The sequence below is a fragment of the Neomonachus schauinslandi genome, chromosome 9, assembly GCF_002201575.2.
Source record: "Neomonachus schauinslandi chromosome 9, ASM220157v2, whole genome shotgun sequence".
NCBI lineage: Eukaryota > Metazoa > Chordata > Mammalia > Carnivora > Phocidae > Neomonachus > Neomonachus schauinslandi.
The window spans coordinates 70,261,433-70,284,279 of NC_058411.1; the positions used below are offsets into that span (position 1 = coordinate 70,261,433).

The 22,847-nt window shown below is 43.3% G+C and overlaps 1 protein-coding gene across 1 annotated transcript; it reads left to right on the forward strand.

The window, feature by feature from the left end:
- Positions 1 to 14,503: 14,503 nt before the first annotated feature.
- On the forward strand, positions 14,504 to 17,853 carry LOC110585238 (granzyme B-like). The gene is made up of 5 exons (XM_021695430.1): positions 14,504 to 14,579; positions 15,804 to 15,951; positions 16,419 to 16,554; positions 16,760 to 17,023; positions 17,607 to 17,853. Exons 1-5 carry the CDS (start codon positions 14,519 to 14,521, stop codon positions 17,775 to 17,777), a joined length of 780 nt encoding a protein of 259 aa, XP_021551105.1. The 5' UTR covers positions 14,504 to 14,518; the 3' UTR covers positions 17,778 to 17,853.
- Positions 17,854 to 22,847: the final 4,994 nt, after the last annotated feature.

A 22,847-nucleotide genomic window follows, 5' to 3' on the forward strand; every position in this document is an offset into this window, starting at 1 on the left:
AACAGAGCCTGAAGCAAGGATTATGGAGGTAATGATTTATTTGGGAGGTGCAAGCCCAGGTCAATCAGAGTGAGAAAAAAGAATGGAGTCAAGGAAAGATGCAATGCCATGTGATCTGTGATATTACCACAGCCGGCCATACTTCCCAAGTTGCTAAGGCAAGTGGCTCAGCAAGATCAGTCACTCAGCGTCAGGAGCTTCTCTAGAACAATTGCAGGGAGTGTCTCAGAGAGTCTGGTCCTGGACAGTAAGGACTAAGACATGAACTTTTCCTGGAGAGAGGCCCAGGAAGGAGTTATGCACAGAGAATAATATCCCAGAATATCAGTTCTACCTTCTCAGTTATTCTTCAAAAATAAAGAAATTCCTTGAGCCCAAACTACTACCCCCATGTTGTCCCCATATATTTTTTATTCTGGTTGTCTAAAACATGGAGAAGAAGCCAAAGCTTTTTCTCTGTCCAGCCCCATGATGAACCGTCACAACAGCCTTGTTCACTGGCACTTATCACACCTGGACCTTCTGCCTAGTAGTGATTTGCGGGGGCACCCTGCCTGGCAGGAGTGGAGCTTGGCCTCTGTGCCCTGATGATTTCCCCTGAACAAGAGAACCCCAAGGCCCCAAACACAGGAGCATATATCAGCGTCAGAGCACCAGGTCCAAAGAACTGGGATGAAAGGCTAGAAACAGAGTCCATAGGGCTGCAAACCCTCCTCTCTGGTCCAGCCCTGCTTTCTCTCTCATATCTACTCTCACATTCTCCCCCTTCAGTCTCTATAGACTTCCCTGAAAGGATCCCACTTGGGATCTTCTCCAAATTCAGGCCAGGATCACACACTCCATGTGCAATGCAGCCTAGAGAGAAGGGTTTTCCTGTGTTCTTGTGGGAAAGACAGAAGCATCAATTTTCTTACTAGATGAGGAGTTGGTTAAATGGTTTCTGAGGGTTTTGCACATACTGTTTATTAGACTAAGGAAGTTTCTTCCCATTTTGGTCTGCTAAAAGGATATCTTTGTTATCATGAGTGGATGTTGAATTTTATTAACTGCTTTTCTGTTTATTAAGGTAATGATATGATTTTTCTCTTAGATCTGTTTGTGTGGCAAATTATGTCAATTTATCTTCCTAAGGTTCAGTGAGATCTGCATTCTCAGTGTAAACCTAACTTGTCTGCTGCATATTAACCTTTTCATATATTGTTGGACTAATTTCAAGAGTTGATACCTTGTGCAGAATTTTTGTGTCTATGAATCATGCATGAGATTGACCTGTAAATTTCCTTATTCTGTTATTTTTATCAAGGCTATGTCAGCCTTATAAAGTGCGATGGGTAATATTCCTTCTTCATCTCCTTCCTGGAAGACTTTGTAGATGTAAAGTTTTCCTTCCTCAAATTTTAGTAAAAATTAATAGTAAAGCCATCTAGGCCTGTTCTCTATGTGGAAAATTGCTGATTGCTGATGCAATTTCTTTGCTAGTTCCAGGATCATCTAAGTTTGCAATTTCTTCTTGAATAGGGGTGAGGCAGTGATATTTCTATTTTGTCTGAAATTTAAAATTTGTTAGCATCAAGTTGTTCTATAATATTCTTAGCTTATCTTTTAATGGCCTGCAGCATTTGTAAAAATCCGCCCTTTTTAGTTCATAATATTAAATATTTGTTCCTTCTCTCTTTTATCCTTGACTAGTTTCTCCAGAGGCTTGTCAATTTTATTAGCCTTTTCAAATAATTCGTCTGTGCTTTATTAAACCTCTCTATTGTATGTTTACCCATACTCCTCCTACTTCATTGAATTTATTCACTTATTAATTTCTAACGTCTTGAGATATATAATTTCAGTTTTTGTAATATGTGAGGTTTAAGACTATATCTTTTCCTCCGCTTGCTTTAGCTGCATTCCACCATTTGTAATAAGAACGGGTACTGGTACTATTCAATTCAAAACATTTTCTGTTTCTTTTTAAATTTCATTTTGACTTATGGGTTATTTCAAAGTATGTTTCTTTTTTTCTAATATTGTAAGGATTTTTCTAGTTACCATCTTATTGATTTCTAGCTTAATTTGTTAAAGCCAGTAAATAGTCCAAAGATTTATGGTTTTGGAATTTCTCAAGATATTCTTTGTGGCCGGTATAGGATCAAATTTGGCAAGTCTGTTCTGCATACTTATAAAAATATATATTCTGCACTGGGTTGGGTACACTGCTCTGAATGTGTCTATTATGCCCAATTTGGTCATTGTTTTGTTTCTTTTTTTTTTTTTTAAGATTTTATTTATTTGACAGAGAGAGACACAGCGAGAGAGGGAACACAAGCAGGGGGAGTGGGAGACGGAGAAGCAGGCCTCCCGCAGAGCAGGGAGCCCGATGTGGGCCTCGATCCCAGGACCCTGGGATCATGACCCAAGCCGAAGGCAGACGCTTAACGGCTGAGCCACCCAGGTGCCCCAGTCATTGTTTTGTTTCAATCATCCTTACTGATTTTTTTTTTTTATCTACTTACTGTACAAGTCCTGAGACTATTTATTCTCCTTGGAGTTCTTTCAATTTTTGTTTTATATATTTTCTAGTCATAGAATGAGGTGCATTAAAATTTTAAATCACTTTGTCTTTCTGATGAATTTAACATTTTCATTGATGAACTTTTTGATGAAAAGGCCCTATTTATTTTTACAGATGCTTTTGACTTAAAGTCGGTTTTGTCGGGTACGAATACACCTATAATGGTTTCCTATGGTTACTGTAAATGGTGTATCCATTTCCTTTCTTTTCCTTTCAACTTTTAAAACCTATTTTTTGCACAGAATATATATTTATGTTTCATTTTCATAGCCGATCTGATATTCTTTGACTTGACTGGAGCATTCCATATGTTTATATTTAATATAGTTATTGATATATTGCTTTTAAATATACTCTTACTGATGCTTTTTATTTGTCCCCAACTATTCCATGGTTTTTTTCCCTCTTCTTTCTTACCTTTTCTAGGATGGATTATTTTTTACCTTTCCTTTTTTCCCTTCTGCTGATCTGAAAGATAAACATTGTTTATATTATTTTAGTGGTTACATAAAAGTACAGCATGTTTCCTTAATTTACCAAAGACTAAACTTAATCCGGTTGACCCTCCTCCCTGAAAACAAAAGAAACGCAGGACCTTTAATCTCATTTACCTCCTCCCAACATTTTTGCATTTTCATTCTACCCTATTTCTTTTTTTTTTTTAAAGATTTTATTTATTTATTTGACAGAGAGAGAGTGTGTGTGTACAAGCAGGGGGAGCAGGAGAGAGAGGGAGAGGGAGAAGCAGGCTCCCCGTGAGCGGGGAGCCTGATGTGGGACTCGATTATCATTTTATATAGACAATGTTCATTTTCCTTTAATAGTTTCTAGTAACTAGATTAGTTTTGGGTTTTTCTGTATTGTACTCCAATAATTTCTTCTGCTATTTCTTCCAGCTAGTAATTCTCTTTCTGTGGTCTTCAGTCTGCAATCAAAACCATCCACTGAATTTTTAATTTTATTGCTTTTTTTTATTTTTGGAAGTCCTGTTTAGTTCCTTATCAAATTTGTTATGAAACTTCATATTTTCCTGTTCCCTACAGTTATTTTTAAGTTTGTATTATGTTATGTGCCAAATAACACCAACATCTCAAGTGCTCGCTGACCTGCTCCTGCTAAGTGTTATTTCTGCTGACTCATTCACAGTGTCATGTTTTCTTGTGTTCTTTTGGCATTTTGATTATGTGCAGCTTGTTACTTTTAAAAAAGATGTTGGGGGAGTGTGGGGGATGGCAGGATTTCCAAGGCCTAGAATAAAAATATCTCTTTCAGAGAGAATTTGCAATTGCTTCTGCATGGCACTCTTCTAAAATGCCCCCTTCTAAACCATCAGAAAGTCAAGACCACTGCTTTAGACCTGGTCTGTCCAGTCAATGAGAACCTAGGCTGTAAATCTTCAGGAAGTTTGGCCCTTGGTCACAACTTCTCGGGGTCTGGTTATTTTTCCCTTTTTTATGTTTTCCCACTTTATTCAGTACCAAGGCTGTCTTCTCTGGTGAGGACAGATTTAGTTCTGCTTTACCTTTATGCCACAGGACAGCCCATGGGGGCCCCAGATTACAGTAAGGGAGTTTCATACTTGACCCTCCATATCATTTGGACCCAGGACCTTGACGTTTATCCCTCTTGCCCCAAGAAATCACCAAAACTGAGGGCCAAATTGTGTAGATGGCAAATACCTTCAGGGCAAAAAATGCTTGGGTTGTTTTGATTTCTGCTTGCCTTAATGGATTTCAGAATTACATCCAAAGTTTAACCTGAGAGTTCTCCACTATCTTATCAGTTCATCAGTGCTTTAGAAAGCTTTTTCTTCCCTGGTTTTTTTTCCCTAAATTTTTTTCATTCAGAGGGTTGGACTAACTAGCCTGCCTGCTTAAACTACAGATACACATCAGCATATTCCTTTTTTATTTACCCAAGCAACCTGATTCAATTTCTCCTTTGAGGGACATAACTAGGACTATTTTCCCCAGCCTTTGCCCTGTCTTTTTGGCAGTTATTCTTTACCTCACAAAATCCCAGAAAATAGTTCAATGACTACATTTTAGTGAGCTCCTGTCCTGGTAACATGTAGAAAAACTGTTTAATTTCACTGAGAAATATCCAAATTTTTCACAGGTTGGTTTTCTTCGGGGGAAGTTTCTTATAAAAAGTTAATCCAATGTGTGTATAAACTCCTTCCTGATATCCTCTTCCTGAATTTTAAAACTCCCCTTTTCCACATTTAAGGGAATCTTGTGGCACTTAGAGGAATGTAGGGACATCCAACAGATCATTGTTTGAAAGTCACACCAGAGAATAATGGGAAAAGGAAAGGGAAAGACCTGAGAAACCAGCTAAGGGAGATGTTCCGACCCAGCAGACATGGGACCAAGGCTGGAGCAGAAGAAGGGATGAAAAAACCCCACCACCCCCTGATCCTCACAAGGAGAGTTTAGCCTCATATTCCTCCTCCTAAATTGCTAGCACCTGATGGGTACCCGGCCTTATGTAGTGGTGTAAAGATAAGACCCTAGGGATGAGAGACACAGTGATGAAACGGTACTGCACTGGGGTAATGACCATGGCAAGCCAGGAAGCAGGGAGTGCTTGACGAGCCAGGATCCTGGATGTCTTCTTTCTTAGTAGGTTTCCCAGCAACAAAGAGAAACAGTTCAGTGTTTCAACATCATTTTTTAGAATGTTTATTTGCTATGACATAATCATTCTACCACTGGGAATATATCCTAAAAAACAGAACCCAAAACACCACACAAACACACACACACACACACACACACACACAGAGGCTGCAATAAACAATAAACTTTGAGCATAAAGACGTTCATCTCAGTTTTATTTAATATTGCCAGAAATTAGAAATGGCCTAAATAACAAAGTGGGAAGGATTAACTATGGGCATATCCATATAATGGAGTATGATATAAACATAAATAGGATTTTTAAGAACCCTACCGAAAACCAAGCTAAAAACATTAACTGGCTATTTGCATGCTCTCACTCCCCCCACCCTACCCCCCCAAAAAAGCATTAAAACATCAAGATAACACTTTAGTCTTTTTGACTGGCAGGGATTTAAAAGAATGACAATATTCAGTATAGGCATAGGTGTAGAGAACTGCCATAGAGATTTCCTGATATTAAGTATATAAATTTGCACAATCTGGGGCACCTGGATGACTCAGTGGATTAAGCATCTGCCTTTGGCTCAGGTCATTATCTCAGGGTTTTGGGACTGAGCCCTGCATCAGGCTCCCTGCTCAGCAGGGGATCTGCTTCTCCCTCTCCCTTTGCCCCTTCCCCCTCTGCTTGTGCTCTCTCTCTCTCAAATAAACAAATAAAATTTTAAAAATAATAATAAAATAAATTTGTACAATCTTTTTAGATAGCAATTGCTAATGTGTACAAAAAGTTAAAAAAATACAGCTAAGCTTTGAACAAGCAAATCCATCCTTGGAAAATGGGACATGTACATAAAGGTTGTTCATTACTGTGTTGTATATACTAGCAAAAAAGAAAATTTGAGAGAAACCTTGGCATAAAACAAAAGGAGAAACATTAAGCAAATTGTCGTAAGTTCATATGTCACATGCAAATGACAAAATAGAATAAAATGATGATTAATATTTCCTGGTAGTCACATATGATGACTAAGTAACAAAAGCAGATTACAAAATCTTATGGGTAGGAGAATGATGTCACCAAGATGGTGACAGAGACTGTTCCTGACTTGGCTTCCCTTCACAAGAAGAAAAATCAATAACTACTCATGGACAAGACACCACTGAGAAAATCCTAGAGCACGAAGCACCTCCCTCCACCACAGAGACCAAGACAGATCACATTAGAAGGATAATGTATGTTAGCTAAGCTTATTTTTGGTAATCATTTCACAACATATATAAGTCAAGTCGTTATGCTATTCACCTTAAACTTATATAGTGCTGTATGTCAATTATACCTCAATAAAACTGGAGGGAAATCTTATGTGTAGCATTATCCCTTTTTCATTTTGCTAAGTATGCCTATTTGCATAGGAAAAAAACTATTAAAATATACACCAAATCATTGGTGGTTGTGACTAGGTGGTGAATATCATGTGGTATTTTTTCCTAACTTGACTTATTTGTAGCTCCTTTAATTATATTTTTATATATTTTGAAGATGGAGGAAGGGGCCATGAACAAAGGAATGTACTCTTGAAACTGGATGAAGGAAGAAATAGATTCCCCTAGGCCCTCCAGAGGGGACACAACCCTGCTGACACCTTGACATCAGCCCCACAAAACTGATGTTTCTGGACTTGTGGCCTCCAGAACTGTGAGAGAATATATTTCTATTGTTTTAAGCCATCAGATTGGTGATCATTTGTTGCAGTGGCCTTAGGAAACTAATACAGCACCTTATCTGGACGTGTGCATTTGAAAATCACATCCCCTGAGCTAGATGCATCAGAAAAAGCTAGCTCCTCTGAGAGGAGTAAATAGAGACAGACACCTTCGTAGGACTGTCACTGGTGTGGTTACACTGGCGTGCCTTTTGTGAGAAAATGGGCCATTTCTCCAGGGCTCTGCAGCCGCAAGCCAGGGATTCTCCTAGGAGAGCCAAGTTCTGGCTCACAGCTGTGTGAGAGCATGGCCTGCCCAAGCCCAGGCAGCTGTTCTGCAGTTATTACCACAACAAAGCTCTGTGGGCAGAGGCTAGGCCTGGATCAAGCTGGGAGAACATTCAAGGCCAGGGCTGGGCCCCACGACTGTTCCTGATCCCTCACACAGCCCCCTAACAGAGACCACCGACCCCAGGCCAGCTGGTAAGGCAGGACGAGGAGAAAGCCGGGTCAATCCTTCCTCCCTCTGCCCACAGGAGGCTCCAGAGGCCCCTTGCATGTAACAACGAAGCCCAGGGCATTGTCTCCTTTGGATGAAAAATGGACCACCTCCAGGTATTCAAGATCCTGAGCTTCCTGCCCTGGAAAAAGAGATCAGTCAAAGCAAGGACTCAACAAAGCCCCCTCTGTGACTGACCATTGTCCTTAGGGAAGAGTCCAGACCTCCCTGCATGGAGGCTGCCATGGCATTAATAAATATCTGTTTCTCAAATTCAATGATTGATTTGTCCTTTATTTATTTAACAGTCACTGGGTAGCAGCTATGGGCCAAGTCTGCCTCGTGCCCTCTGCTCACATTTCTCCCCTGTTTTCTGCGTCTTTCTCTCTTCTACCCCTCACCACCTCCTCACAAAGCCTTGCCATGTTATGACCTGCTTGACTCTTTTGCACACCTCTTCTGTGGCTGAGCCCCTCACATCCAGTCCCACATCCTCCAAGGGATCAAAGTTCACTCATAAGCTATTCACTCACAGCTTTGGCCCCTTTCAGCTGTCTTTTGATCACCCATGGTAACCTGGCTTCTGGCCTAAGACCCTGGCTGCCCACCTGTTGAGCAAAGGAGAGAGTCTCTGCAGCAGAAATGGACAGCACTGCTTTTGCTATCAATCAGCAAATAACAGATACTAAGCACCTGTTATGTGCCAGGCACTGGAGGCTCAGAAGTGAGCATGGCAGACACTGTCCATGCCCTCATGAAACTTAAGGCCAAAGGACATTCACCAGAATTTCCCCAAGTCTCCTTCCTTGTTCAGGCTGGTCAGATTGGCCTGAATCTGTGTGGGAAATCCACCCAAATGAAAATCATCTTGTTCAAGATTAATATTCATTTGTCTTACAACTTGCAGTTTCCGTGTATGTTGTCACATTTGTCCCTAGGATTGAAGTTTATACTTCTGGTGTCAATGAAGACCTACCTCTGGATGCAGGAGAGATGTAGGACGAAAAAATATAACCAGGGCAGCCATTTCTACATGGTTTACATTTAGGGTACTCTATGGGGTACGAAGTTCAATATGAACTCTGACATGGAAGAGATACCACATTTCCCTTACCTTCCTTAAATCAGATTAGAGAGGCACACATGGGGCCAGAAAAATGGACAACAGCCTCCAAACCTCAGACCATCATGGTCACTGCAACTCACTGAGTTTCCAAGCCTACAGTGACCCTTCAAAGTCATTCAGCTCTTAGCTGGGAGACCACACATGTGGTATGAGACTCTTTTTTGACCCTGTGCTTGGTCAGTCTAGCCAGGCATGCCCAGCAGCCATCCCCTCCTAGGTCTTGATGCCAATCGGGGATGCTGCTTTGGGGTTAACTTCAGTCACAATTGTGGATCACTATTCTTCAACCAAATAGCACACACCACTAATACCATACTCATTTTCACATAGAGGAAGTATCTCCCTCTGGGTTCCTGTCACCCTCAGAGTCATGTCTTCTCACATCTGGTTGCCCACAAAGATCTCTGTAGCAGAATATCTTAATGATCTTGACCACTTTCATGATGAGGGGAAAATAGTTGACTTCACACAGCTTCTGTTTGAATGCTGAAAATCCTCCCGAAACAAAAATGTACCAAAATCATGCCCAGAAAGAAAAAATGAACGGATCCAAACAAACAAAAACATACAGCATATACATATACAACTATATACACAAGCACATATAAATATATCCTAGGCACTAGACCGCCAGGGAAATGTAAGCACACATAAATGTATATGTACATATCTGATGACATTTATAGAGCTGTGGATGAGATCACAGACTTTAGAATCAGATCCCAGCTATGGGAATGGGCATACATGTACAGAGGTGTAATTTGTGACAATAACAACATGGAGTGGGCGTTTGAGCTGAACAGAAGTTAATAAAATGAATTCAACAAATTGCGGGGTGTAAGATCAGTTGTTTCTTTTTTGTATTTTTAAAATTTGTATTAAACAATCTTTTTACTTTGGGGCTCCTGAGTGGCTCAGTCAGTTAAAAGTATGCCTTCGGCTCAGGTCATGATCCCAGAGTCCTGTAATCCAGCCCCATGTCTGGCTCCCTGCTCAACGGGAGACTGCTTCTCCCTTTCCTCCCCGCTTGTGCTCTCTCTTGCTATCTCTGTCACTCTCTCTCTCTTTCTCAAATAAATAAATAAAATCTTTTAAAAATATATTTAAAAAACAACCTTTTAAAATATATTTTGAGATAATTGTGGATTCACATGTAGTCGTAGAAAATAATACAGCAATATCTCATAGACACTTTATCTGGTTAATCCAATGGTAACATCTTGCACAACTATAGTACAATATCATAACTGGTTATTGATACATAACACTGATACAGGCAAAGCACAGAACAGTTCTATCATCACAAGGATTCCTCCTGTTGCACTTTTATAGCTACACCCACCTACCTCCCTTACCCTCACATCCCTGACAACTGGCAACCACTAAAATGTTCTCCATCACGATAATGTTGATATTTCCAGACTGCCAAAACAATTCAGTTATGTTAGTCTTAAACAGAAGGTAAGCCCTGTACATGTTTGGAGAGATTTATATCACAGTATTTCTCTTTTCTTGAGCCGTTCTAAGTGGTATTGTTGGGGTTTTTTTTGAGATTTGTTTATTTATTTTTTTATTTATGTAATGTATTTATGTATTTATTTTTACATTTATGTAAAGTGTAAAAATATATTTTTATTTGAGAGAGAAAGTAGGGGGAGGGACAGAGGCAGAGGAAGAGGGAGAGAGAATCTCAAGCAGATTCCCCACTGAGCACGGAGCCTAGCATGGGGCTCAACGTCAGGACCCTGAGATCATGACCTGAGCCAAAATCAAAAGTTGAACACTTAATCAACTGAGCCACCCAGGTGCCCCATTGGTATTGTATTTTAAATTTTAAATTTTAAATTTTAATTTTAAATTTTAATTTTCTGTGCCAACATGTCCATGTTTCATAGCCTAAGAAATCTTGAGAAAGAAGAATAAATTGTTTCTATACACCAGCAATGAACAATCAATAAGGAAATTTTAAAAACAGTTCCATTTACAATAGAATCCAAAAGAATAAAATACCTAGGATTAAATTCAATTTCACCAAGGAGGTGAATAAATTATACACTGAAAACTACAAAGCATTGTTAAAAGTAGTTAAAGAAGAACTACTTAAATGGAAAAACTCCCATATTCATGAACTGGAAGGCATATATTGTTAAGATGGCAATGCTCCCCGAAGTCATCTACAGAGTCAAAGCAATCTTTGTCAAAATTCCAGTGACATTTTCTGCTGAAATGGAAGAGCCAATTCTAGAATTCATATGGAAATGCAAGGGGCCCCAAATAGTTAAAACAACATTAAAAAAGAAAAACTAAGTGGGAGGACTCACACTTCTTGGTTTCAGAACTTATTACAAAGCTACAGCACTCAAAACTAGTGTGGTACCAGCTTAAGGATGGACATATAGATGAATGGAATAGAATTGAGAGCCCAGAAATAAACCCAAACGTCTATGGCCAATTGATTTTTGACAAGGGTGCCAAGGCCATTTGGTGGAGAAAGAATAATATCTTCAATGAATGTTGCTGGACAACCAGATAACATGAAAACAATGTAGTTGAACCCCTACCTCACTCCTACACAACAATCAATTCAAAATGGATCAACAGCCTAAATATAAGAGCTAAACCATAAAACTCTTAGAAGAAAACACAGGGTAAGTCTTCATGACCTCTGATCTGACACTGGATTCTTACATTTGACACCAAAAGCACCAACAACAAAAGACAAAATTGATCAATTGGATTTAATAAAAATTTTAAAACTTGTACACTAAAGAATAGTATCAAGAAAGTGAAAATACAATCTACAGAATGGGAGAAAATATTTGCAAATTATATATCTGATAGAAGTGTAGTATCTAGAATATATAAAGAACTCTTACAACTCAACAACAAAAAGACAAGCAACTAGGGCGCCTGGGTGGCTCAGTCAATTAAGCATCTGCCTTCGACTCAGGTCATGATCCAAGTCCTGGGATTAAGTCCCACATTGAGATCTCTGCTGAGTGGGGAGCCTGCTTCTTTGTCCCTCCCCTGGCTCATTCTTTCTCTCTCTCTCAGTCTCTCAAAGAAATAAATAAAATCTTAAAAAAAAAAAAAAAGACAACTCAATTAAGGAATGGGTAAAGACCTTGAAATGACATTCCTCCAAAAAAGATATACTAATGACCAGCAAACATAGATAAAGATGCTAAACGTAATTAGTCATTAAGGAAATGTAAATCAAAACCACAAGATACCACTCCACACACTATGATGGCTATAATAAAAAAATGAAAAATAACAAGTATTGACGAGGATGTGCAGAAATAGGAACTCTTGTAAAGAAGCCAGACACAACAGGTCACATATTGCATAAAACTTTTATATGAAATAATCAAAATATGCAAATCCATGGAGACAGAAAGAAGATTAGTGGTTGCCAATGGACCAGGCAGGGGTGGGGAAGGGAGAATGGAAGGTTATTAAGTACCCATTAAGTTGTGGATGGGATGGATGGATGTCCTGGGGTGAGGAAAAAATTTGTAACTAGAAAGAGGTGGTAGTCCCACAACATTTGAAATGTACTAAATGCCACTGGATTGTACACTTTAATGAATTATGGGTTATGTGAAATTCACCTCAATTGTTATGTGGGTCATAGCCTTATGTTTAGCATAATCCTCTTTGAATTTTAAATAATGCAGATATATGTGAGAGAAAAATATGTTAGATCACACTTCAGGGCATTAAAGATGATTATCAAGGAATGATGAGAAATCAGTCATTTTTTTAAGTAGGTTCCACACCCAGCCTAGAGCCCAATGTGGGGCTTGAACTCATGACCCTGAGATCAAGACCTGAGCTGAGATCAAGACCTTCGCTGATATTAAGCCAGCTTAACTAACTGAGCCACCCAGGCACCCCAGAAATCAGATAATTTTAGGGACACTTGTGTGGCACAGTCAGCTAAGCATGGATTCTTGGTTTTGGCTCAGGTAGTGATCTGAGGGTTGTGAGATCAAGCCCCATATAGCTCTGCACTCAGCATGGAGTCTGCTTAAGTCTCTTTTTCCCTCTCCCTCTGCCCCTCCCCTCTGCTCTCTCTCTAAAAAAAAGTATAAAATAAGTCTTTAAAAAAAAGAAATCAGATAATTTTAATTTTCTCTTTGCTTAAATTATTTTCCAAATTTCCCAACAATTTTAGAAAATAATTGCTTGCTAAATTTTTTAATAACTAGGAAAGAGAAACTAATAGTCATTAAGAGCATGAAGAAAATACTTCAGTTGGGGTAAAGTGAGGATAAAACAAAATTACATTGTATGTATAGTATGATTCCAGGTATTTAAAATGCATTACTGGGGCTCCTGCGTGGCTCAGATGGTTGAGATTCGGGCTCTTGGTTTTGGCTCAGGTTGTGATCTTGAGATCTTGGGATCAAGCCCCATGATGGGCTCCATGTTCAGCTTGGAGACTGCTTGGGATTCTTTCTCCCTCCCCCTCTGCTCCTCCCTCTGCTTGGTCACTCTCTCTCTCTCATAAATTAATAAATAAATAAATCTTTTAAAAAATAAAATTCATTGGTTAGGTAACAGTTTGTAGGAGATAAGCAAATAAGTGACATTTTTCCTTTCTACTTTCCAAATTTTCTCAATGGACATATATTACCACTATAATCAGAAAGATACTTTTATTTTTTAAATGTCCACAGCTGGGCAAGCTAAGTTCAAAAAAGTAGAGGTTTAATAAATGTACTTGATTTGATAAGGAAGATATTTATGCCAGAATTATATATTTTGATAGATAATATTCCTCACAGAAAACTGTAAAGGACAGAAAATGTAGTGATGGAAACTTAAATCACCAGACTCTACCCACTCAGAGATACTACGTTGTTCCTTAAACAGAACTGGGCTTAGGGGTTTAAAAACAATGGTCCCTCACAGCCAATGGTAGTAAGATCAACAGCAGAGTTTACTTAGCAAAAGTGAATCTATTATGTGGCAACCCTGCTATCTCAAAAGTGTGGCTCTCTGGACAGACGACAGAGAATGCTAAAAGGACAACTCTTGGTCTTTGCTTGCCCGGCATACTTTCCCATTTCACATGGTATTAGCAATCTAGTAATTTGAACTTCTTTTGGGGAACCAACCTTTTACCAGTCTTAGTTCATGTGGTTTGGGTGGCTTGGGCAGGACTGACCCCAGTCTACCCAAAGGAGGAATGACCTAGGCTTCAGTCAATCAGTGGATTCAATGTCTAAGGTCAAGGTGGTTCATTAACTTAAGCTAGGTGTCAAGTGCAAGCCATTTGTTAAAAACATTGACAAAATAGGTGGACTCTATGACTCTGAGCATTTGTGATTTAAAAACAGATGTTAAAATCCCTAGAAAAGAAGCTGGGGTGATGAATGGGTTGCCCTATGGATTTAGTAGCTAATGGTCACACTCTCTTACTGTCTTGTGCATCCCTCTACCATGGCGCTGACCATGCTGGAACCTGGTCACTGCTATTTCTGTCTCCTCCGCCAGAGAGCCTGTTCTCTAAGAGAAGGAGACACATCTCCGGTATGTTGGGTCATTCAGACAGGGGGCCTAAACACACAGCTGCTGAAGAAATTACCCTGATGGGCTTAGCAGCATGGAGCTGAGGCAGTGGTGGCCCTATCACTGGGGATTCGGGTTTCTGGGCTCTAGAACCCATCCAGGTTGATACCACATCCTCCAGTCCCCACCTTGTATGCTCCCTGTCCTATTGTGGGCTGGAACGAGTGGTCTGTTCTGAGTCAACTGGGGTGGGTTCTGATGTGGTCACAGCACAATTCTCACACAACCACCCAGAGAACGTCATCTGACAGAGGGGTGGGGGCAGGGAAGCTTTCATAGAAAGCCTTCTAGGTCGAAGCACCACAAAACCAGAGGGGAGTTCAAGGTCAGTGAGCCCATCTGCACACCCTTCCTGTCCTGGGAGCTAAAAGACAGCACAGAGGAAGCACCAGCAGCCCCAACCTGGGCAGCCTCCTGGGAAAGATGCAGCCGCTCCTGCACCTGCTCCTGCTGGCCTTTTGCCTGCCTTCCGGAGCCAAGGCAGGTGAGTAACCACCCCCGACCTCAGAGCCCCGACCCCGTCCCACAGTGGGCACAGCTGTCCTGTCCCTTCTGCACACCCCTGATCCACCTAGCCACCAGGAACATGCTGCACCCTGCCTTCATCCTGCCTCCCACTCTCAAGTGGGATGCTGCACGAGCTGCCAGCAGGAATGGCAGGGCAGAAGGCTGGGCTCCAGAAGAGCCAGTGGGTACTGCCCCCTCCCCATTTGCCATCTGGAAATGGAACGTTCTTTCTTACAAGTGCATAGCAGAGGGTGAGAAACTGGAAAAGAGAACCTCATAAATCCCCCTGCAGAGGGCAGAGCAGGCCTGGTTTTCCAGTGGGATGAGCCAGATACTTCCCACAGCATCTGCTTGGGAGAGAAACCCGGGGCTCAGCTGACCCCACACTTGGACGGACCTCGGTCCCCAGAAGACTGCTGTTGCCTTGGCCCTGTCCCAAGGCTCCTCATCCCTCTCTCCAACTCTGCTTTTCTTCCCAGGCTGTTAGTGGCTCTCCTCTTTCTTTCTTTTTTTTTTTTAAAGATTTTATTTATTTATTTGAGAGAGAGAATGAGAGAGAGCACATGAGAGGGGGGAGGGTCAGAGGGAGAAGCAGACTCCCCGCTCAGCAGGGAGCCCAATGTGGGACTCGATCCCGGGACTCCAGGATCGTGACCTGAGCCGAAGGCAGTCGCTTAACCAACTGAGCCACCCAGGCACCCAGTGGCTCTCCTCTTTCAAACATGACCTTGGCAGACCTAAACTTCTCTGCTTTCCAGAATCCTAGCAGCAGGGGCCCTACCAACCTTCATCTGGAGGCTCCCTGGGGAGCCTCGCCTTCATGCAGCCAAACAGCACTCCCTAGGCACTTACTACGTGTCAGGCCACGGAAATAGGCCAGGTCAGACAACACCTACCTAACGAAACTTAGGTCCTAGCCACTGGCAAAGACTTCACAGGATGACAGGGGCCTTAGAAACTTGCTTGAACCAAAGCAAAGTCAGAAGAGGGATTGTTCAGGAAGCTCAAGGACGTCACTATCCCTACGACAGGTAGGCTCCCCTCCGGTTGTGTGTAGAAGACAGGTACACAGACCGAGACCCTGCCCTTCCCCCTCCCAGAGGAGGGAGTGGAGGCCCCCTCCCATGCCCTCCCAAATCCAGGCCGTGCCTGCCCGGTGCATTCGGTGGGTACACAGGAGCAGAACAGAATTTTCCCTCAGGAGAGATCATCGGGGGACATGAGGCCAAGCCCCACTCCCGGCCCTATATGGCATATCTTAGGATCCAGAATAAGAATGGGCAGATTAAGTGTGGTGGGTTCCTGATACACAAGAAGTTCGTGCTGACCGCCGCTCACTGCTACGGAAGGTGAGGAGGGACCAGCAACCTGCACCTCCCTGAAAACCCTGGCCCGGAGCCCTGCTTTCTTCACCAGGAGCACTGAGGAACACGTGAGCCAGGAGGGCTCTTGAAAGGGGGTGAGGGAGGGCAGGTAGGTGGTGGGGAGAGGGGAGGCCGGGGCCAGGTGCATTGCAGGAGTAAGAGAAGAGCTGGGACATGCTTTGGCATCAGAATGCAAACTCATGCCATTTCACAAGTTTCTCTGGGTAACTGACCCCTGAGAACCCCTGACACAGTTACCGATAGCTCCAGAATCCTACCCCAGCTGCTGAGAAGCAGAGGGCACAGACAGCTCAAACCTGGGCCCTCCTGTTGCCTCAGTTTCCCCATCAACTCCAGGCCTCCCCACCCCAACTGCCACCTGCCCTTCACAGCCCCTGGGGCTGTATCCCATGAATTCCACACCCCCACACCCCACTCTGCTCTCTCTGCAGCTCCATCAAGGTCACCCTGGGAGCCCACAACATCAAGGAACAGGAGAGGACCCAGCAGGTCATCCCCGTGAAAACAACCATCCCCCACCCAGACTATAATCCAAAGAACTACTCCAACGACATCATGTTACTGCAGGTAAGGAAACCTCCCTGCTGCCCTTGCTCTCCTGGGTCCATACTGTTTCCTCCTCCCACTGGAACCTGTCCCCTCCCTCCTTCCCACCCTGGCCGCCTGACCAGTCCCCGTGGCTCAGGGCAGAGAGAAGACGGTGCAGCCTCATCGGGGTGTCCAGGCCCAGAGGCCACTGGCTGAGCTGGACTCTCTTGCCTCTTTCCATCAGCTGGAGAGAGAGGCCAAGCAGACTGCAGCGGTGAGGCCCCTCCGCCTGCCCACCGGCAAGACCCGGGTGCGGCCAGGACAGGTGTGCAGTGTGGCCGGCTGGGGGCAGGTCAGCGCCAAGATACACAGGTACCCAGACACTCTGCAAGTAGTGAGGCTGGCAGTGCAGGAGGATCAGGAGTGCAAATCCCGCTTTCCCAGTTATTACGACCGCACCATTCAGCTGTGCGTGGGGGACCCAATGGAAGAAAAGTCTTCCTTTCAGGTGAGACTGGGGGTCTGCTTAACATGGCTCTGGGACAGGGGTGTTTGGGGAAGACCTGGGATCTGGAGACCTGAGAAGTGACCTTTTTCCTGAGGAAGAGAGGGGGAGCAGCCAGAGATGGGGGCACCCAGGCCCGCTGCAAGCCTGCCGAAGGCCTAGGATGAATCTAAACGAGGCGCTCCTGCAGAAGGATGAATTTACAGCACTCTGCCCCGTGCCTGGCCCCCCGATGCTAGAAAACTCTGCTCTCTGGACATGCAGTGGTGAAAACCAGGTGGCTCCTCAGAGCTGGTCCCCACATGGGTCTCGGGCTCGTCCTCCGTGCTGAGTGTCAGCCCCACCCACCTGCTTCTGGGGTCCCCTAAACAGCAGAGTGAAGCCAGCAGTCCTGCAGCAGAGGATCTGGGACCTGGGGGAGGAGAGGGAGCTGCCACCTGGGGTGAAGCGAAGCAGTGACAAGGTCCAGCCCTGTCCTGCCCTCCCATCTCCCATGGTGGCCATGCAAGGCAGCCTTCTCAGAGGGGCTGGGGAGGGCGGGGGCAGCAGGACAGCTGACTCACTTCTTCCCTATCTCTGTCCACAGGGGGACTCTGGGGGCCCTCTCGTGTGTAACAATGTGGCCCAGGGCATTGTCTCCTTTGGACACAAAAATGGGACACCTCCACGGGTCTACACCAAAATCTCAACTTTCCTGCCCTGGATAAAGAAAACCATGAAAAGCCTCTACCTGCAGGAACCAGACTATTTGCTCTAGAGCTGATCCAGAATCACGCTGGGAAGGGTGGCAGGAAAGGTGCCAGCAATCAAATAAATGTCTCTTACCTGAGCATCGGCCATCAAATAAATGTCTCTTAACTGGCTGTGAAGGGCTGGTTTGTTTATTCATTGACCATACACCGGCATCAACTCTGTGCTTACAAGGCCAATGACACAATTCTGCTGTTTTCTGCTTCCTCTTCTTCATCCACCCCCCAACTCCATGCAAAATTCCTTCCAGCTCCTTCTTAGCTACACCTGTCTCTCAGAGCCTGCCCTTCTGCCAGGGCTGAAGCTGAGCACCACCAGGAGAAACCATGAACCTCTCTGGGCCTGGGGCTCTGGGTGAACTTCTTACCTCCTCCCCCTGTGTTCTCTGGCAGGGAGGAAGGGGGTAACACTGTGGGTCCTGGACACCAAGCTGGCACAGTCTAGGGCTACAGCTCAAGGACACAGCCCTACCCCATTGGGAAGTGACAGGGACCTTCTCAAGCAGGACATTTCTCTCCCACAGCCAAGGAAGCTAGCACGGAGTGGGGCTGGGCCTCTTGAGTAGCTCTGGAGTCTCACCTCAACTGAGTTCCCTTCCCTGACCCCTTCTGAGCTCAGGGACCAGCTCGGGCTCCAGTCTCCTGGCTGTCCTTTCTTCTCCATCCCCGTTTACCACTGAGAGTGTTCAGTGGCCACCAACTCCTGTCCCCTCCAGACAACACTGATCTGAGCTGACCCCTGCCTCCTATCCCTTCCACCTACAACACCCAAGCTCCGGCAGGGCCTCACCACTGAGATGCCAGCCCAGCTCATGCCCTGACAGAGAGGGGCATCCGTGGCACCAGCCCTGAGAGCACCAAACAGCATCCTTGGAGGACAGGGCTGATGGGGTGGCTTTCCAGAACCCTTGGCCTTACCTATCACCTGGCCAGGCCAGCTCAACCCCTCCCATCCAGCCCAGTGTCTCCCTATGTGTTGGGGTCCACTGGTGGCCTGGTCACTCAGTAGCCTGAGTCCCTCTCAACCTGTCCCTCTGGTCACTGCCAACCTCTAGGCTGAGACTCCCTGCTGGCCACCTTGGGCTATATCAGCCTTTAGACTTAAAAAGGAATCCTCTGTGCAGTAGGACTGGAAAGGACAATTTTTTCCATCAACCAACCAGCAAATACTAATTGAGCACCTACTAAGTGTCAGGCATTGATTGGACTGAATGCAAACTCTATCACCTGAGCCCAGGTGAACCTGACACTGTTGATTTTCACCTAAATTTCTAACCCCTTCTCCCTCCTCCACACGAGTCCATGTGGCCTACGTCTCTGTGGGAAATCCACAGGAAGCAAGTATTTGTAGTTACTTTTATTGCTGGTTACAGTCTGTATGAATATTATCGCATGTGACTCTAGAACAGCAGTGTATGGGATTTGGAAATGACTTTAGTCATTTAGTTTCTGGATGTGAAGTTACCAAACTGTTTACTGGAGCATCCTCTTCACCTAGGGGCCAGGGCAACCTTATTTTCATTTGCTTCAAAAGCAAAAGGTATAAGGGGCACCTGGGTGGCTCAGTCGGTTAAGCATCTGCCTTCAGCTCACGTCATGATCTGAGGATCCTGGGATGGAGCTCTGCATGGGCTCCCTGCTCAGCGGGGAATCTGCTTCTCCCTCTCCCTCTGCCCTTACCCCCCTACCCATGCTCACTCACAAACGTGACTCTCTCTCTCACACAAATAAATACATAAAGCCTTTTTAAAAAATAAAAATAAATAAAACAAATTTTAAGAAGTAGCAGGTATGAATGTCATTATACAGATTCAAATGGTAGGAAAAACTACAATATTCAATTGCCTGAAGGCAATCTAAGATTGACTCTAAACACCCATCCAATCCGACGAGCCAGAAACAACCTTTGTCATGACTGCAAGCTCCCACCTGTGCAGACTCAAACTAGAATCAGAGAGGCTCACATAGTCTAGAAAAATGGAGAATCGCCTCTGTTCTTCAGGCCACCATGGTTCCTGCTGCATGCACAAAGCCCAAGATTTTCTAGACTCTTCAACACTCAAAAGTCCTGGCTTGGAGGCCACACATGGAGCATGTGATTTCTTGCTAAACACGGATCTTCCTCTGTTGGGCTCGCCTCACAAAACACTCCAAGCAGCCACACCTCCAAGGTTTGGCCACTAGTGTGAGCACTGCCTGAAAGCTGAGCCCCAGTTCCAGCTCCGGACTAATGCCTTCCTGCACCAAATACACACAACACCACACTCTTCTGTGACCTGGGGTAAATACTCTGGGGTCACGTAACCCTCAAAGCCATGCCCCTTCACATCTTATGCACAAAGCCTGAAGCAACACCATCTCTTAATGACCTTGGGCACTTTTACAAGGGAAGAGCAATGAGGTCCCACAGCTTCTGACTTGGAGTTGAAAAAAAAAAAAAAAATCTGGGCATTTAAGGCATACTAAATTCCTTAATTTAAAAAGTTCCTTTTTTCCTTGTTTAAAAGTTTCCTTGATTTAAAAAGACAAAAAGGAAAATGCAGAAAACAAAATTAAAAATACTGTTTTTTTAAAGTTACCCAGCCACATACATATTCAGTTTAAGTATAACCTTTACTTCGAGGAAATGGTTCTGTGGTTTAAAACATGTTTGAGAACACTTGCTGCAGTCTCTCATCCTCCTTGGAGAAATGGGGGAGAGACAAAGTCCCAGGAAGGTGTAGTAACTGACTGAAGGTACCAGAGTCAGGACAGAGCCTGGACCGAGCCCAGGCCTCCTGACAGCCAGGCCACCAAGAACCCTTACATGTTTTCTAACCCCCACTCTGTGACGAGCTTCTGCTCAGACACCTCCCTGGAGAGAAAGCCTCTAGGCTCCTGTGGAAGCCATTCTGTGACAAGTACTCAAAACATCTTCCTTGGCGAGCTGAAGTCTACTCATGGGCACATTTGGATGGAGATAGAGAAGCACATTAAACATGCCAATTCCCTCAAATCTCCTTTGTCTGGGGAAATAGCCCCCACTCCCAGCTTTGAGGAAACAATTCTTCTCTTGCTTAAAAATCTCTGTCATGAAAATTAAGAAATGGGGCACCTGGGTGGCTCAGTTGGTTAAGTGTCTGCCTTCGGCTCAGGTCATGATCCAGGGTCCTGGGATCGAGCCCCACATCGGGCTTCTTGCTCAGCGGGCTCCCTCTGCCTCTGCCTGCCCCACCCCCTGCTTGTGCTCCCTCTCTCTCTCTCTGGATAAAATCTTAAAAAAAAAAAAAAAAGAAAATTAAGAAATAAAACAAAATAAAATAGCTCTGTAGTGACCTCAAGGAAATGCCTCTCTTCCCACCAAGATCTACTGCCACCACCCCTCCTTCCCCACAGACTCACTGGAAGAGTCAGGTCACAGTGTGACTGGAGAGAGAAATGCAAAGCCAGCTCCTGGTGGGGATAGACCCGAAGGAATGCCAAATCTTCTCATTAGTTTCAGGAACATGTATTGGGATGGCTCTGCCTTCCAGTACCACTCTTTGTGGACTTAGAGAACTGTAAGTTCTCTAACAAACCCTGTTACCTCTCTGTATCCCACATGACACTGCTTTTGACCATGAAAGAAGTGCAGCTCTCTAGGTTCCTCTTTTTCATAGGCCTGTTGCTACATGACATTTCACACCCACAGAGTCAGGAAGCTCAATGAGCCTCAAGTAGGACAAAGAAAGCCACATCTAAGCACACAAGAGTCAAATTGATATTTGATAAAGACAAAAAGTTGAAAGTAGAGGGAAAAGAAGATACATTCATTACTTTAGGGGAAACAACAATAAGAATAGCAATGAAAAAAAAAGTGTTTGACCATTAAAAAAAAAAAAGAATAACAACAAGCTACCCACCAGAAACAACAGAATTCAGAAGACAGCCAAATGACATTTTCATTTTTTTTTTTTAATTTATTTATTTTAGAGAAAGAGAGAGGGCACACAAGCAGGAGGAGGGGCAGAGGGAGAGGAGAGAGAATCTTCAAGCAGACTCCCTGCTAAGCACAGAGTCCCATGCAGGGCTCAGTCCCAGGACCCTGAGATCACGACCTCAGTCAAAATCAAGTGTCAGCCGCTTCACGGCCTGAGCCACCCAGGTGCCCCTTAAATGACATTTTTAAACAGTTGAAAGAAAAAAAGGAATAGGCAACCTATTTTTGGTATTCAACCTGGAATTCTCTATCCAGTATTTAAAAGGAAGGCAAAATGAAGACACTCTCAGAAAAACAAAGATAAGAGAATTGTTGCCATCAGAAAGGCATTGCAAAAAATACTAAAAGCAGTTCTTTAGGCTAAAAGGAATTGATCCCTGTTGAAAGTAGGAAAAGAAAAAGAGAAATAAATGTGTAAAATGTGACTAAATATAAAATACTTTATGTAAATTTTGTTCAAAGATTATTGATTATTTAAGGCAAAAAATGCTTTTGGAATTATGATATACAGTAAAATGTAGGACAAAAATAACTCAAAATGTGGGAGGAAAGTTAAATGGAAAGACATCATGACAAGTTTCCTATATGAAGTGGTATAACATTAATTCAAAGTACACTGTGATATGTGAGGAGTTGTACTGTAATACTACAGTAAATGCTAAAATAATATATACAGGTATAAATAAAAGCCAATAAAGGAGGCCAAATGGGACACAACAAAAGAGGGCAGAAAAAGAAGGACAAAAGAACAAAGACAAAATCACACAAATACAAATCAAATCCCAATAAGACATTCTTCAACCAACCCTATCAGCAGCTCCATTAAACATAAACAGTTTAAACACTCTAATTAAAGGGCAGAAATTATTAGTCTAGATAAGAAATGCAAGAACGAATTTTGTGCTGTTTACAAGAGAGACATGTTAAATATAAAGACATAGATAAGATGAAAGTAAAGTTATAATGGAAAAAATATATATCCTGCAACACCAATCAAAATTTTTTTTAATTTTTAAAAATTAAAAATAGAACACTTCATCTAAAACTAATGATGTAATGTATGGGGATTAACATAATAATAAAAAAAATAAAAAATAAAATTAAAATTAAAAATAAAAAA

Coding starts and splice junctions, on each gene's coding strand:
- LOC110585238 (XM_021695430.1), top strand. CDS start 14,519: ATGCAGCCGCTCCTGCACCTGCTCCTGCTGGCCTTTTGCCTGCCTTCC. Junction 14,580..15,803: donor GCCTTCCGGAGCCAAGGCAG/GTGAGTAACCAC, acceptor ATTTTCCCTCAG/GAGAGATCATCGGGGGACAT. Junction 15,952..16,418: donor GCCGCTCACTGCTACGGAAG/GTGAGGAGGGAC, acceptor CTCTCTCTGCAG/CTCCATCAAGGTCACCCTGG.